This window comes from Hylobates moloch, unplaced genomic scaffold (genome assembly GCF_009828535.3).
Source record: "Hylobates moloch isolate HMO894 unplaced genomic scaffold, HMol_V3 SCAFFOLD_19, whole genome shotgun sequence".
Lineage (NCBI taxonomy): Eukaryota > Metazoa > Chordata > Mammalia > Primates > Hylobatidae > Hylobates > Hylobates moloch.
Window position 1 is genome coordinate 31,558,744 of NW_026652294.1, and position 12,973 is coordinate 31,571,716.

General features: G+C 53.0%; 1 protein-coding gene across 1 annotated transcript; it reads left to right on the top strand.

Annotated features, from left to right (window-relative positions):
* Positions 1-4,478: 4,478 nt before the first annotated feature.
* ACR (acrosin) lies at positions 4,479-11,797 on the top strand. The gene is made up of 5 exons (XM_032139235.2): positions 4,479-4,586; positions 5,576-5,779; positions 5,974-6,257; positions 10,420-10,565; positions 11,012-11,797. Exons 1-5 carry the CDS (start codon positions 4,510-4,512, stop codon positions 11,618-11,620), a joined length of 1,320 nt encoding a protein of 439 aa, XP_031995126.1. The 5' UTR covers positions 4,479-4,509; the 3' UTR covers positions 11,621-11,797.
* Positions 11,798-12,973: the final 1,176 nt, after the last annotated feature.

Here is a 12,973-nt window from a genome sequence, read left to right on the forward strand (position 1 = left end):
CTGCTATCTCAAATTAGAGCAAGTTGGTGCTTCTCACCTTGGGTTGTCTGCCCAGTTGGATGTGAGGTTTCCTTTTTGCTCCCACCCTGAGCCAGGCACCAGAGACAAGACATTGTCCTTCAGGAGTGCACAGGCAGTCATGTAAGCAGCCGATAATGTGGCCAAAAAGACACGTCCTGGGTGGCACCTGGTGGGAGTGGCCAGCCAACAGGAGGGACAGAGACCCCTCGCTGAGTGGAAGGAGGTGGTGAGCTACGTCTTGAAGCACAAACAGTAAGGCAAGTGGGCAAAGGCAATCAAGCGGGAGCCATGAGAAAGTAGAGGGCACAGGACCCAGCACTGAGAGAGGGCCAGGGGCTGCAGATATGTGATGTCCCCGGGTTGGGGGTTGCTTACAGGAGAGGCAGTGGTTTCAGAGCCTGGACACACTGGGTTGAGGTGGCGCATGAATGTGACAGAATGACAATCGCATACCTTGACTCTGCGGTTAACTCTAGCCAGGGATGGGGCCGGTGGCACCGTGGAGAAGTGCCACTAGCTCCAGACTCCGAGTCCCCACGGAGACCCAGGGAGGCCCACCCTCCCGACGCCACTCAGGCCCAGAGCGAGTCAGGGGCCCCCTGCTCCCACACTCAGACCTTGCAGGGCCCCCCTCCTTGACTTCCTGGGCAGCCCTTTCCTTATGATGGCCTCAATTTCTAATCTGAAAATGAGATGAAGATCAGGAAATTTGAAAATTTGAAATTGTGTGGCCTCTGCTCTTCCTGTGGGCTGGCACCTCCCAGCCACTCCCAAGACCTGTGGACAACTTTGGGGCAGGGCCAGGACACGGAGGCTGCTTTTGTTTTGTTTTGAGACAAGGTCTCACCCTGTCACCCAGGCTGGAGTGCAGTGGCAAGATCATGGCTCACTGTAGACTCAACCTCCTGGAATTGAGCAATCCTCCTGCCTCAGCCTCCCAAATAGCTGGGACCGCAAGCGTGGGCCATCACACCTGGCTATTTTTTATTTTTTATTTTTTGTAGAGATGGGGGCCTCACTTTGCTGTCCAGGCTGGTCTAGAACTCCTGGCTTCAATCGATCACCCTCCTTAGCCTTCCAAAGTGCTGGGATTACAGGTGTGGGCCACCTTGCCCAGCCTGAGGCTGGTTTTCAAGCTGTCGTCATCCATAGCCTCAAAGGGCCTTTGTCCTTCTCCATGGCACCACCCAGACCCTCACTTGCTCGCTTAAACCACCCCTGAGGCACCTCCTTCCCCTAGGCGAAGACCTGAAACCTACCCCTTTTCGGCCCTCAAGGTTTCACTGCGTCAAGCATTCTTAATCCCTCTGGGATCTTCTTGCCTTCCTGGCTGGCTGGACATTGAGGATGGATGGATAAGGTTTCTGCTCCTCACAGAGGGTGGTGGCAACAGGAATGGAAAAGTAGGGGATTGGGGGCTGGAAGGGATTGGCGATCAGGGTGAGAAAAACCGGGGTGGGAGTTGGATTGCCCAGGTGAATAAGGAATGGGGACAGAAGTGGGCACGGCTGGCGAAGGCAGTGGGTGGTTGGGGTTAGCAGGAGCAGTGAGAATGGCTGGGATGAGCTGGAGGGTGCCTGGGGGTCAGCGTGGACGCAGAGAACAGGGAGGAGTTTGAGGGGGAGATGGGGAGCCCCCATCCTGCCCCCTGTGCTGAGAACTCTGCCTCAGCCTGAGCCACGCCCTCGGATGAGACCCCACCCTCTGGCCCCAGACCTGTCACCCATCTCTCCTTCGTTCTTGGAACAGCATGAAGAAGGTCAAACAAAGTCACTCTGAGTTGAGATATTTGTTGCTTCCATTAGATTAAATGAGAAAATTAAATGGGCTGGGCCAGGTACTTTTCCTGCAACCATCACTACAGCCAGGGGCAGGCACGATGACTGGCAGCCCCTTCTAGAATCAGAAGTGGGTAAGCTTTGCAGAGTCAAACCGTAATGGTCTTCTAGAATCTAGACACTGACATTGGGTCTTCAGATTTTGTTATTGATATCTACTAAATATTTGTAAAGAAATAGGTGCTATCCATTAAAAACACCTGAATAATATTTTCTTTAACAGTCAAAACTTTAATCTTCTTCTTCTTTTTTTTTTTTGAGACAGGGTTTCACTCCCATTGCCCAAGCTTGAGTGCAATGGTGTGATCTCGGCTCACTGAAACTTCTGTCTTCCGGGTTCAAATGATTCTCCTGCCTCAGCTTCCTGAGTAGCTGGGACACAGGTGCCACTGCACCTGGCTAATTTTTGTATTTTTTGTAGAGACGGGGTTTTGCCATGTTGCCCAGGCTGGTCTGGGACTCCTGAGCTCAAGTGATCTGCCTGCCTCACCCTTTCAAAGTGCTGGGATTACAGGCATGAGCCTCTGCACTTGGGCCCACTTCTTCAATTCTTCTTGCCATTTCTTGAACTATATTTCCAAAGTCTTTTTCTGGTTATTTATCAGACACAACTTGATGCTCAGTTAAAATAAGTGAGGCCTCCTAACACTCAGTAGTGGAGCTGAAACCTATTAACATACAAGTCATGAAATAGGACCTCCTGCCCTTCAGCTGGAGGAAGTGGGGCTACCTGACATAAAGGCAGAAAAATCTCCTGACACTCGGAGGAGATAAGTGTCATGACTCAGATAGGGCATATAGGAGATAGGAGGTTTCATGACTGTCAGGTAAGGGAGATGAGATCTCCAGACAACCAGGAAGAGGTGAGAATACCTCCAGACCTCGGGGGTTGAGATGAGAACTTTGGACACTCAGAATAGAGGAGATCTCGTGATACTCTGGCAGAGGAGATGAAAGCTCCATGTCATTTAGACAGGGATATGAGACTATATTCAAGTAGAGGGTAGGACATGCCCTGGCACCCAGATGGGGGCAATGAGTTCTCCCTTCACTCCAGTAAGCCAGTAGAGACTTCAGAACGTTCGTATGGGTAAAATACAACCTCTTGACATTCAGCTAGAAGATGTAAGACCTCTTGATTTTCAGGTAGAGAAAATGCGACAGGGTGACACTTGGGTGGTAGAGATGTGAATTCTTTTTTTTTTTTTTTTGAGGCGGAGTCTCGTTCTGTCGCCCAGGCTGGAGTGCAATGACGCGATCTCGGCTCACTGCAAGCTCCGCCTCCCAGGTTCACGCCATTCTCCTGCCTCAGCCTCCTGAGTAGCTGGGACCACAGGTGCCCGCCACCACGCCCAGCTAATTTTTTTTTGTATTTTTAGTAAAGACGGGGTTTCAACGTGTTAGCCAGGATGGTCTCGATCTCCTGACCTCGTGATCCGCCCGCCTCGGCCTCCCAAAGTTCTGGGATTACAGGCGTGAGCCACCGCGCCCGGCCCAAGATGAGAATTCTTAACCTGTAGGTGGAGGCAATGAGGACCTCTGGCATTGAATTGGAAAAACAGAGTTGTTGTTGCCTTCAAAGAAGGAGGTGATCACTCCCTGATACTAGGTAAGATATATGAGGACTATTGAACATTCATTTGAGGATGTCGTAAGTATGACATTCAGTTAGAGAAAATAGAGAAATCAAGATCATCTGATAATCTGAAAACTCAACACTGAGGAATAGGAGATGAGATGTCCTGACACTCAGGTTGGAGGCTTGGGACCTTCTGACACCCACTTAGATGATGTGCAACCTATTGACCCTCAGGCTGGTTGAGATCTTACATTCAGGTAGAGGAGGTAAGGCTGCCCTCATGCAGGTAAGAGTGTGACCTCCCGACACTTGCACGAGATGGGAGATGTTTTAACATTCAGGTGTTTGCAATAAGCATTTGTCACACTCTGGTAGGTGAGATGCTAGTTCCTGACAATCAGATGGGAAAAATGATGCTTCATGATATTCAGGTAGCTGTATGAAAATTCTTGACATTCAAGTATAGGAGAAAACACCTTGCCCCACCTCAGTCACAGAAAGGCGATCTGGAGACACTCAGGATAATAGGAGGCACAGGAAGGTGGGCTTTGCAGTTGTAAATTAGGGAAATTCAAAATGACTCTTGGAAAAGTGTGTTGATAGTATGCACTTGGAAGAGGAAAAGAAATTTTCCCCAACAATTAAGGATCAGTTAATCTGCTGACCCCGACTCCTCTGATCCACAAACATGTTGCACCGTCTCATCACTGAAGGGCTGAGCCGCTCCTCAGTGCGAGTCTGCAGTGGTTACAGCACGCATGAGAGGCAGACTCCAAACCTGCACAAAGCCAGAGCCTTGGGTGATGTGGGGACCTCGCACGAGTTACTGGGAATGGAGATCCTGGCCTTGGGACGGAGGGACTGGGGCTGCACGGGAGTCCCCCATCATCCTGGTGGTGGGGAAGCCTGTGCAGGAAGTCAGGAAGTCTCTTCAGCACAAACCAGTGAAGGCGAAGGGCTCTTACCTGGCCTGACTGCTGGGGGTGGGGTGAGGGTCACCCCTGCTGATTGGCCAGGCAGCCACGGAGCTTTGTGAGGTCACTGGGCTTGCAGGCCAGGCAGCGCCAGGATATGGTCGAGATGCTACCAACTGCCATTCTGCTGGTCTTGGCAGTGTCCGTGGTTGCTAAAGATTACGCCACGTGTGAGTAAGTGTCGGGGCACCTTGGTGGGGGAAGGATCTTCTGAGGAGCAGGTCCCACCCCGACTCCCTCTGTCCAGGGCTAGGGAAACAGAGGCTGGGCTTGGGCCTTAGCAGTGCCCGGGTCTCACAGCTCCTGTGGCCCACATCCCTAACCTGGACCCCCCTGCTCCCACAGTCAGCAGCCTGGAGCCCCCAGACCCTCAGCTTTTGTGGTTTCCTCCAGAGATGGACCCCTCAGCACCTCAGGCTCCTTGTGCCTCTCCCACTCCCCCAGGGACTGACCCCACTGCCTTGAAGACATGACGTCCTGATTTTGGGAGCCCTTATCCCCCCACAGACAGCTGAGACATCCCAACCCGTGGTTGCCCCCAACAGCCCCACGATATCATCACTTCCCACTGCTTGCACCCCTACCCCCCGGTAGACTCTCCCACTCCAAGCTACCTCCCAAGCTACATGTGGCCTCCCACCTGTGACACAGTTCCCAGAGCCTCCACCTCTAGACCTCCACTGCTCTCACTGTGCCCCCTACACCTGTGGGCCACAGTATCCGGCCTTGGCTACTATCCCTCCTCCCATCACTGTCAACCCAGTCCTGCAGCCCCACGACCCCCTTCATCACCTGACTCTGCCCTGAGTCTCCCACCCAAATTGGTTATAAAGCCCTCAGGCCATTACACCCCTCTGTCCCCAGGCCCCGCATCCCCACCTCTACCCTCCTGTTCTGCCCAGGGACGGGCCATCCCTCAGGGCCCATACAGCCTGTCCTGGCTTCCTGTGGCCTCCTCTTTCTCCATCTGTGACTGCACCCACAAGACGTGAGAAGTTGTGGCCCCAGAACCATTTCCTAGAGCCTGCGGCTTCCTACATAGCCCAGGCTGCCCCTGCTTTCCCAGAACCCGGAAGCTCTTCCCCACTTTTCCCAACCCCATGTCCCTGCCTCCCCTCAGTTGTGGAGTCACAAGGACAGGCTGTGCCCTGGTCTCTCCCCAGTGGCCCCTGTGGGTTACGGTTCAGGCAGAACCCACAAGGTGGTGTCCGCATCGTCGGCGGGAAGGCTGCACAGCATGGGGCCTGGCCCTGGATGGTCAGCCTCCAGACCTTCACATACAACAGCCACTGGTACCATGCATGTGGAGGCAGCTTGCTGAATTCACGATGGGTGCTCACTGCTGCTCACTGCTTCGTTGGCAAAAAGTACGTGTAGGGATGGACTGAGGGAGGTCTTCAGAGCCGCTCTTCTCAGAGAGGGGCGTTCCCAGGGGCTCTGGGTCAAGTGGCTGCGAGACGCGGGGGCTGGTCCAGACCTTTGCTAGGGGAAGGCCCTGAGGGACGCCGTCACCAGGCTTTTGTCCAGACAGTTGTGACCTGGCTTACCTTTGTGCCCGCAGTAAAGTGTATGACTGGAGACTGGTTTTCGGAGCGAAGGAAATTATATTTGGGAACAATAAACCAGTAAAGGCGCCTCTGCAAGAGAGATATGTGGAGAAAATCATCATTCATGAAAAATACAACTCTGCGACAGAGGGAAACGACATTGCCCTCGTGAAGATCACCCCTCCCATTGCGTGTGGGCCCTTCATTGGGCCGGGCTGCCTGCCCCACTTTAAGGCAGGCCTCCCCAGAGGCCCCCAGAGCTGCTGGGTGGCTGGCTGGGGATATATAGAAGAGAAAGGTGAGTATGGGAGCGCCTCCAAGGGGGGACGCTGCTGGCCATTCTCCTGGTGCTCTCTGAGGTGCAGTGGTCATGTGTTGACACCCAGCCAAGCAACTTTCATCCTCCTCACGGCGCTGTATGTAGAGCCATCACTGTGGCCTGCCACAGTCCCCTGTACCAGGTCACATGATGGGTGACTCGTCTGGCTGTCTACGGGAGGGCTGATGGCAGGTGCAGGCAGTTACTTAGAATGGGGTTGAGGCTGTGTCTGCATTTGGCACCCGGGGCCCAAGCTGCTGGATCCTGGAAACAAGGAGCAACCCTGAAACAGCCTTTGGAGAAGAGCTCCAGATAAGGTTATGTGGCCGTATGACAGTGCCTTCCACTCTCTGGGCCTCGGTTTCCTCATCTGTAAATGGAAGGGCTGGATCAGATGGTCTCCAAGCTGACCATTTCCCAACACCTGTGATTCCAGGGCCCAGCCTTCCTGCTTCCAGGCTCTTTGTCACCATCAGCAGCCCCTCCGGGGCGGTCCTAGCACCAAATCTACCCTCTCCATCCAAGTTACTTGACATTTGCTCTGTAGACTGGGAAAGGGATAGGTGGTTGGTGTGGCTTTCTGTGGGTCATAGGCATCCCTGTATTTCAGGCTTCCTGGAGTGTCCGGCAGGTACCTCTCCATTCAAGATGGGTGTAGCTGCCGCTCTAGAGCTCTGTCCATAACCAAGCTGTCTGTCTCTCCCCTGGCTCCCGGAAGATCTCCTGCCCATCCAGCACTACCTAACACACTTGACACCAGATGAGTTCTAGAAGAGTAGGGGGAATTTCTTCCGTACCAGACCAGGCTCACGGAGGGCCCCAGGTGTGACCTAGAACAAATTGTCATTACTGACTCCATGGTCAGAGAGGCCCAGACACCTCTCCCTACATACTTAGGCACACTAGAGATACCGTTTATCCCAGAAGCAACAGGTGATGCCATTAAATGGCAGCAGTGAGCAGCCAGGTTTTGCCAGCAGGACAAGACCCAGTAGGACTTGACCTCTGCATGTGACCTATACTTCCAGCTTTCCATAAGTGGTGCATCCTTATCCAGTCACAGTAGAGATGTGAAGATGTGATTGAAATGAACTTAGCTCCCAATCTCTTTTTTTCTTGATAATGGATAATGAGTCTTCTTAATTCAAGGCAATTCAGTCATACGAGTTTAAAACGCAGTCTTTTTTGGGTAACAACAAAAAATCAATAATTTGAGGATTCTTCCTTTCTCGTATTTCCTTCTCTGAGGGGGTGGTGTAAGTTTCTGACAGGCTTGTCACCTCTCCTGTCCCTCAGGGAAGGGAGTCTCATCCCAGCTGTCCTTGTCCTCACTGGCCTCACTTGACACGTGGCTGCCCCCTTCTGGCCTGGAGTGACAGCCTGTATTCCAGCTGCCGATACCCATGGCTCTGCCCTGGCCTCTGTCCAGCCCCCTAGCCTGCCATGCCCTGTCCCCTGTCTGATGATGTCCACAGCTCTTGGGGGTCCCTATGCTCCTGGGAGGCTGATCTCAGGGTCCCCACTGCCAACCGTTGCTGTCCTATTCTATTACTCAGAAGGGTTGTACTCTCCTAGCTACATCTTGGATGCCATGTGAAACCTTTTTTGCTCTGGAATTCCCATAACCCTAATAGGATAGCTCTGTTTCTGTTTGGGGTTTTTTTGTTTTTCATTTTTGCAAACACATCGTGTACCCATAAGCCCAAGTCTTAAAGAAACCCCCAGGCTCCAACTCTTGTGATCCCTTCAGACCTTCCGTGTCTTACCACCTCCTTCAACTCATCTGCTTTGGGGCTGGAAGGGATACCCTTGGGTATTGCTTCTTTCCCACTGGGTTTTGAGTCCCTGCAGACTTTTAAGCATTTGCTATTTAAAGCCCAGGTGTCGTCTGGGTGCAGTTGCTCATTCCTGTAATTTACCCAGCACTTTGGGAGGCTGAGGCGGGTGGATCACCTGAGGTCAGGAGCTTGAGACCAGCCTGGCCAACATGGTGAAACCCAATCTCTACTAAAAATATAAAACATTAGCAGGGTGTGGTGGTGCACGCCTGTTGTCCCAGCTACTCAGGAGGCTGAGGCAGGAGAATCACTTGAACCCGGGAGGTGAAGGTTGCAGTGAGCCAAGATCACGCCACTGTACTCCAGCCTGGGCGACAGAGCGAAACTTCATCTCAAAAAAACCCACCAAGGTGTTGGGATTTAGAAAACCCTTTTCTGTTTCAGGACACCTGGCTCTTCACGATAAAACCCATGGCTTTCAAGACTATGGGCTCTGCCATAGATTTAAAAAGTCGTCTTGGCCGGGCGTGGTGGCTCACGCCTGTAATCTCAGCACTTTGGGAGGCCAAGGCGGGCGGATCACAAGGTCATGAGATCGAGACCATCCTGGCTAACACGGTGAAACCTCATTTCTACTAAAAATACAGAAAATTAGCCGGGCGCGGTGGCGGGTGCCTGTAGTTCCAGCTACTCGGGAGGCTGAGGCAGGAGAATGGCGTGAACCCGGGAGGCGGAGCTTGCAGTGAGCCGAGATGGTGCCACTGCACTCCAGCCTGGGCGACAGAGTGAGACTCTGCCTCAAAAAAAAAAAAAAAAAAAAAAAAAAAAAAAAAAAAAGTTGTCTTAATGGCTAATAAGCTAGGGTTGTTGTCATTATTGTTTCAATGTCACCCCTACCCCAAGGGCAGTGCATGTACAAAACTCTCACTGCTGCTTGGATGGTAAGCAAAGGTAGGGGCTAAGGGGATTAAGAAACATAACGCCAGCAAACACTCATTCAGCAGCCACTTACCAGACGCCTGCTGCCTGCCTAGTCCTACGCACGTCACTCGTGTGTTCCCTGTCTCCCGTCTTGGCCTGTGCAGCTATGTTCTGGGTTTGCCCTACCTCAGTCTGCTCCCATCTGCTCTGCAGGTGATGTCCAGATCCACCCCCTGGGTTGTGGGTGCTGCTGTGGTGGGGGCCAGAGTGGCTGCTGCCGTTGGGGACCCTTCTGTCTGTGGGACCCCTTGAAAAGGAGCCACGCCGGCTGCATGCGCCGTGGCATCAGGTCTTTCTAACCCAAAGGTCACGGTAGAGGGGTAGAGAGTCCAGCGCTTTCTTTCTTTCTTTTCTTTTTTTTTTTGAGATGGAGTCTCGCTCTGTCACCCAGGCTGGAGCGCAGTGGCGCGATCTCGGCTCACTGCAACCTTCACCTCCCGGGTTCGCGTCATTCTCCTGCCTCAGCCTCCTGAGTAGCTGGGACTACAGGTGCCCGCCACCACGCCCGGCTAATTTTCTGGATTTTTTTTTTTTTAGTAGAGATGGGGTTTCACCGTGTTAACCAGGACGGTCTCGATCTCCTGAACTCATGATCCGCCCGCCTCGGCCTCCCAAAGTGCTGGGATTACAGGCGTGAGCCACCGCGCCCGGCCGAGTCCAGGGCTTTCAAAGAACTCCGCATCAGGGTCGTTTCACCCGCCCCTGCCCCTGCCAGGTCTGCCCATGTGGAGGCGCTGCCCTGAGCTTCCCCTGCAGTGTCCTCGGAGCAGATCTGCAGCGTATGGAGAGGGACTTGTTGACCCAGCTGCAGCAGATTCTGTCTGCAGCTGAGCCGAGGAGTCCTGATGAGGGACAAGAAGCAGGGAGGGTGGCTTACAGCCAGACCGTGGGAGTGACAGTGTGTCTCAGACTGGAGTCTGGAGAGGAGCAGTCCTGAGGCCAGGCCCCAGCCCCACCAATCTCTACCGTGACCTGGGTGGGCGGTGCTCCAGCCTTCCGATCCAGAATGGGAGGAATGGGAGTAATGGGACCATGAGGCTCAGTGAGTGCTTAGTGCACAATAGGTGTTATTGGTAATACTGCAAGTAACCTCCATAATCCATCGTTAATATGCACACCCACCCTCCATCCACCTGTCCATGGGCCTCCACTCTTCCTTCCTCTCTTCCTCTCTCCTCTGGCCTTGATTTGGATAACATTTCCCTACCACCTCCCACCACCTCTCGCCTGTCTTTCTGGTGTATAAGGAGAGGTCGGGGCATTGACTGGATGGGTCTGAGGTTTAACTGGAGCATCACAGAGGATGGGGGTCGGTGGGGAAGGAGGCAGGGCTTTCGTCCGTGTCTCCCATGATCACTGACCACCGAGTGGTCTGACTGTAGCCCGCAGGCCATCATCTATGCTGATGGAGGCACGTGTGGATCTCATCGACCTGGACTTGTGTAACTCGACCCAGTGGTACAATGGGCGCATTCAGCCAACCAATGTGTGTGCGGGGTATCCTGTAGGCAAGATCGACACCTGCCAGGTAACCTTCCTTCTGGCTTCTGGGCCCCTGGGTCTCTCCAGGACTCTCCCGGCCCCTGAGAACATCCTCCTTTTGGATCCCCAAGCTCAACTATCTCCACTCCTCTCCCCAGAGCCCTTCTCTCGTGACTGCGTCCCTGGTCCCTTTTCCAGCACCTACAGTCACAGTGGGGATGAGAGGTGACAGCCACCGGCTGCCCCTGCCATGTGCCCCTGTGGACACGTGGGCTTGCTCATCTCACTGCAAGGAAGGCCCTGACAATTCACACCCTCCTCACATCCCAAATGAAGCCCCTGACACCCCCTCAGACTTTACCACAACCACTTGTGTTTATGGCAGCAGGAAACCATGTGACTGTGGAAATTGTTCTTCCAGAGCCTTCTGACCCCTCTGGGCAGGGGAAGAGTGGCTCCGGCAGATCGTGACCTCTGTGTCCTTCTGGGCAGGGGGACAGCGGCGGGCCTCTCATGTGCAGAGACAGCAAGGAAAGCGCCTATGTGGTCGTGGGAATCACAAGCTGGGGGGTAGGCTGTGCCCGTGCCAAGCGCCCCGGAATCTACACGGCCACCTGGCCCTATCTGAACTGGATCGCCTCCAAGATCAGTTCTAATGCCCTGCATATGATTCAGCCGGCCACCCCTCCACCTCCCACCACTCGACCGCCCCCGATTCGACCCCCCTTCGCCCACCCTATCTCTGCCCACCTTCCCTGGTATTTCCAACCGCCCCCTCCACCACTTCCACCCCGACCACCTGCAGCCCAGCCCCAATCCCCATCTCCACCCCCGCCCCCACCCCCATCCTCACCTTTACCCCCACCCCCGCCCCCAACCCCACCTCCACCCTCATCTACCACAAAACTTCCCCAAAGACTTTCTTTTGCCAAGCGCCTACAGCAGCTCCTAGAGGTCTTGAAGGGGAAGACCTATTCCGACAGAAAGAACTATTATGACACGGAGACCACAGAGCTCCCAGAACTGACCTCGACCTCCCGATCTGACCTGGTTCTCAACAGACCCAGTGAACCCTTCACTCCTGAGAAAAAGGAAAGATGAAATAAATAAACACATATATATATATACACACACACACACACACACGTCTGTATGTATACATGCATATACATCAAGAGATGCTTTCTGGACTTCCTCCTATCCCCCCTCCCAACCCAAATTTCCCCTATAAAATCTACCCTCTCTCCTTCACCCTACAATAAGGTGGAATTGCTTGTATATTAGTGCCAATCGTGTTTTTTAAAAATCTTGATTTTTAATCCTGGAATAAGGTGACCTGGGGCTGTAGACCAGGGATGGTCTTTATTTCACACTTAGGGAAAATGACAAATGGTGAGAATAAAAGAGCCATCTCTGCATGTGCAAGTCAAAGGGGGTGGACCCCAAAGTAGCAGCTGTGAGTGAGCTGACTGGGAAAGATGGGGTGTGGGTCCAAGTCTTCTGTCAGGAGGCTGGTGGTGTTGACACCCACAGAGGAGATTCTGGTGTCCAGTTGACACCAACAAGCCTGTTCATTACTTGCCTGTAGTTAAATCTTATTAGTTCCTGGATTTGAGCAAATTTAAAAATGTATTCTTTGCTAGAGCTTTCCAGGAATTGCAATGGGGAATACTTTTTGGATGCCCCTGAGTGAGCTTTGAATGGCTTCCTTAGGATTTGGGGTTATTTATTTTAAGACCTTCCATTGCAAGGAACAGAAACCAGTTAGAGCCATTTAAGTGATAAGGATGCAAAGATGTCACACAGAACCAATAGGAAAGGCCAGAAGCAGACACCAAGAATGGGGAGGGACCCAGGCAAGGCATGGTCTGCATAGAGTACCTGCCTCACCCTGCCCCATGCTGGGGGCAGCTGTCACCTGGAACTGTTCATATCTATTTGCAAAATCCTGGGGAAGAAATCCTCCAGCCTGACCAATATGGTGAAACTCCATCTCTACTAAAAACACAGAAAAATTAGGCAGGTGAGGTGGCAGTGCCTGTAATCCCAGCTACTTGGGAGGCTGAGGCAGGAGGATTGCTTGAACCCCGGAGGCAGAGGTTGCAGTAAGCCGAGATCACGCCACTGCACTCCAGCCTGGGTGACAGAGTGAGACTCCATCTCAAAAAAAAAAAAGGAAATCCTGATAGGTTCAGGCCAACTTCCCTCTCTGATCAGGGAGTAAAAATGCAAAACTTGACTCTGCTGGTTTAACCCCTTGTGAGACTGAAGATGGCAGGTCTCAGAAAGAGAGAAGAACTTGGCATTTGGCCGAGCAGTCATTGCAACAAGCTTTCACTCATATGTGTGTCCACCTAGCTGCTTGTGTGAGTCAAGCGTAAGGCGGTCCTATGCCCCGATTACCAAGACAGGTGGCAGAGAGAAGGTGCCATGGCAGGTGGGAGGAACCCTGGC

Bases quoted from the DNA above. Each gene is read 5' to 3' on its own strand.
- ACR (XM_032139235.2), top strand. From the start codon at position 4,510: ATGGTCGAGATGCTACCAACTGCCATTCTGCTGGTCTTGGCAGTGTCC. The intron at 4,587-5,575 runs GTAAGTGTCGGG...GTCTCTCCCCAG, and splicing joins AAAGATTACGCCACGTGTGA to TGGCCCCTGTGGGTTACGGT. The intron at 6,258-10,419 runs GTGAGTATGGGA...GTCTGACTGTAG, and splicing joins GGGATATATAGAAGAGAAAG to CCCGCAGGCCATCATCTATG.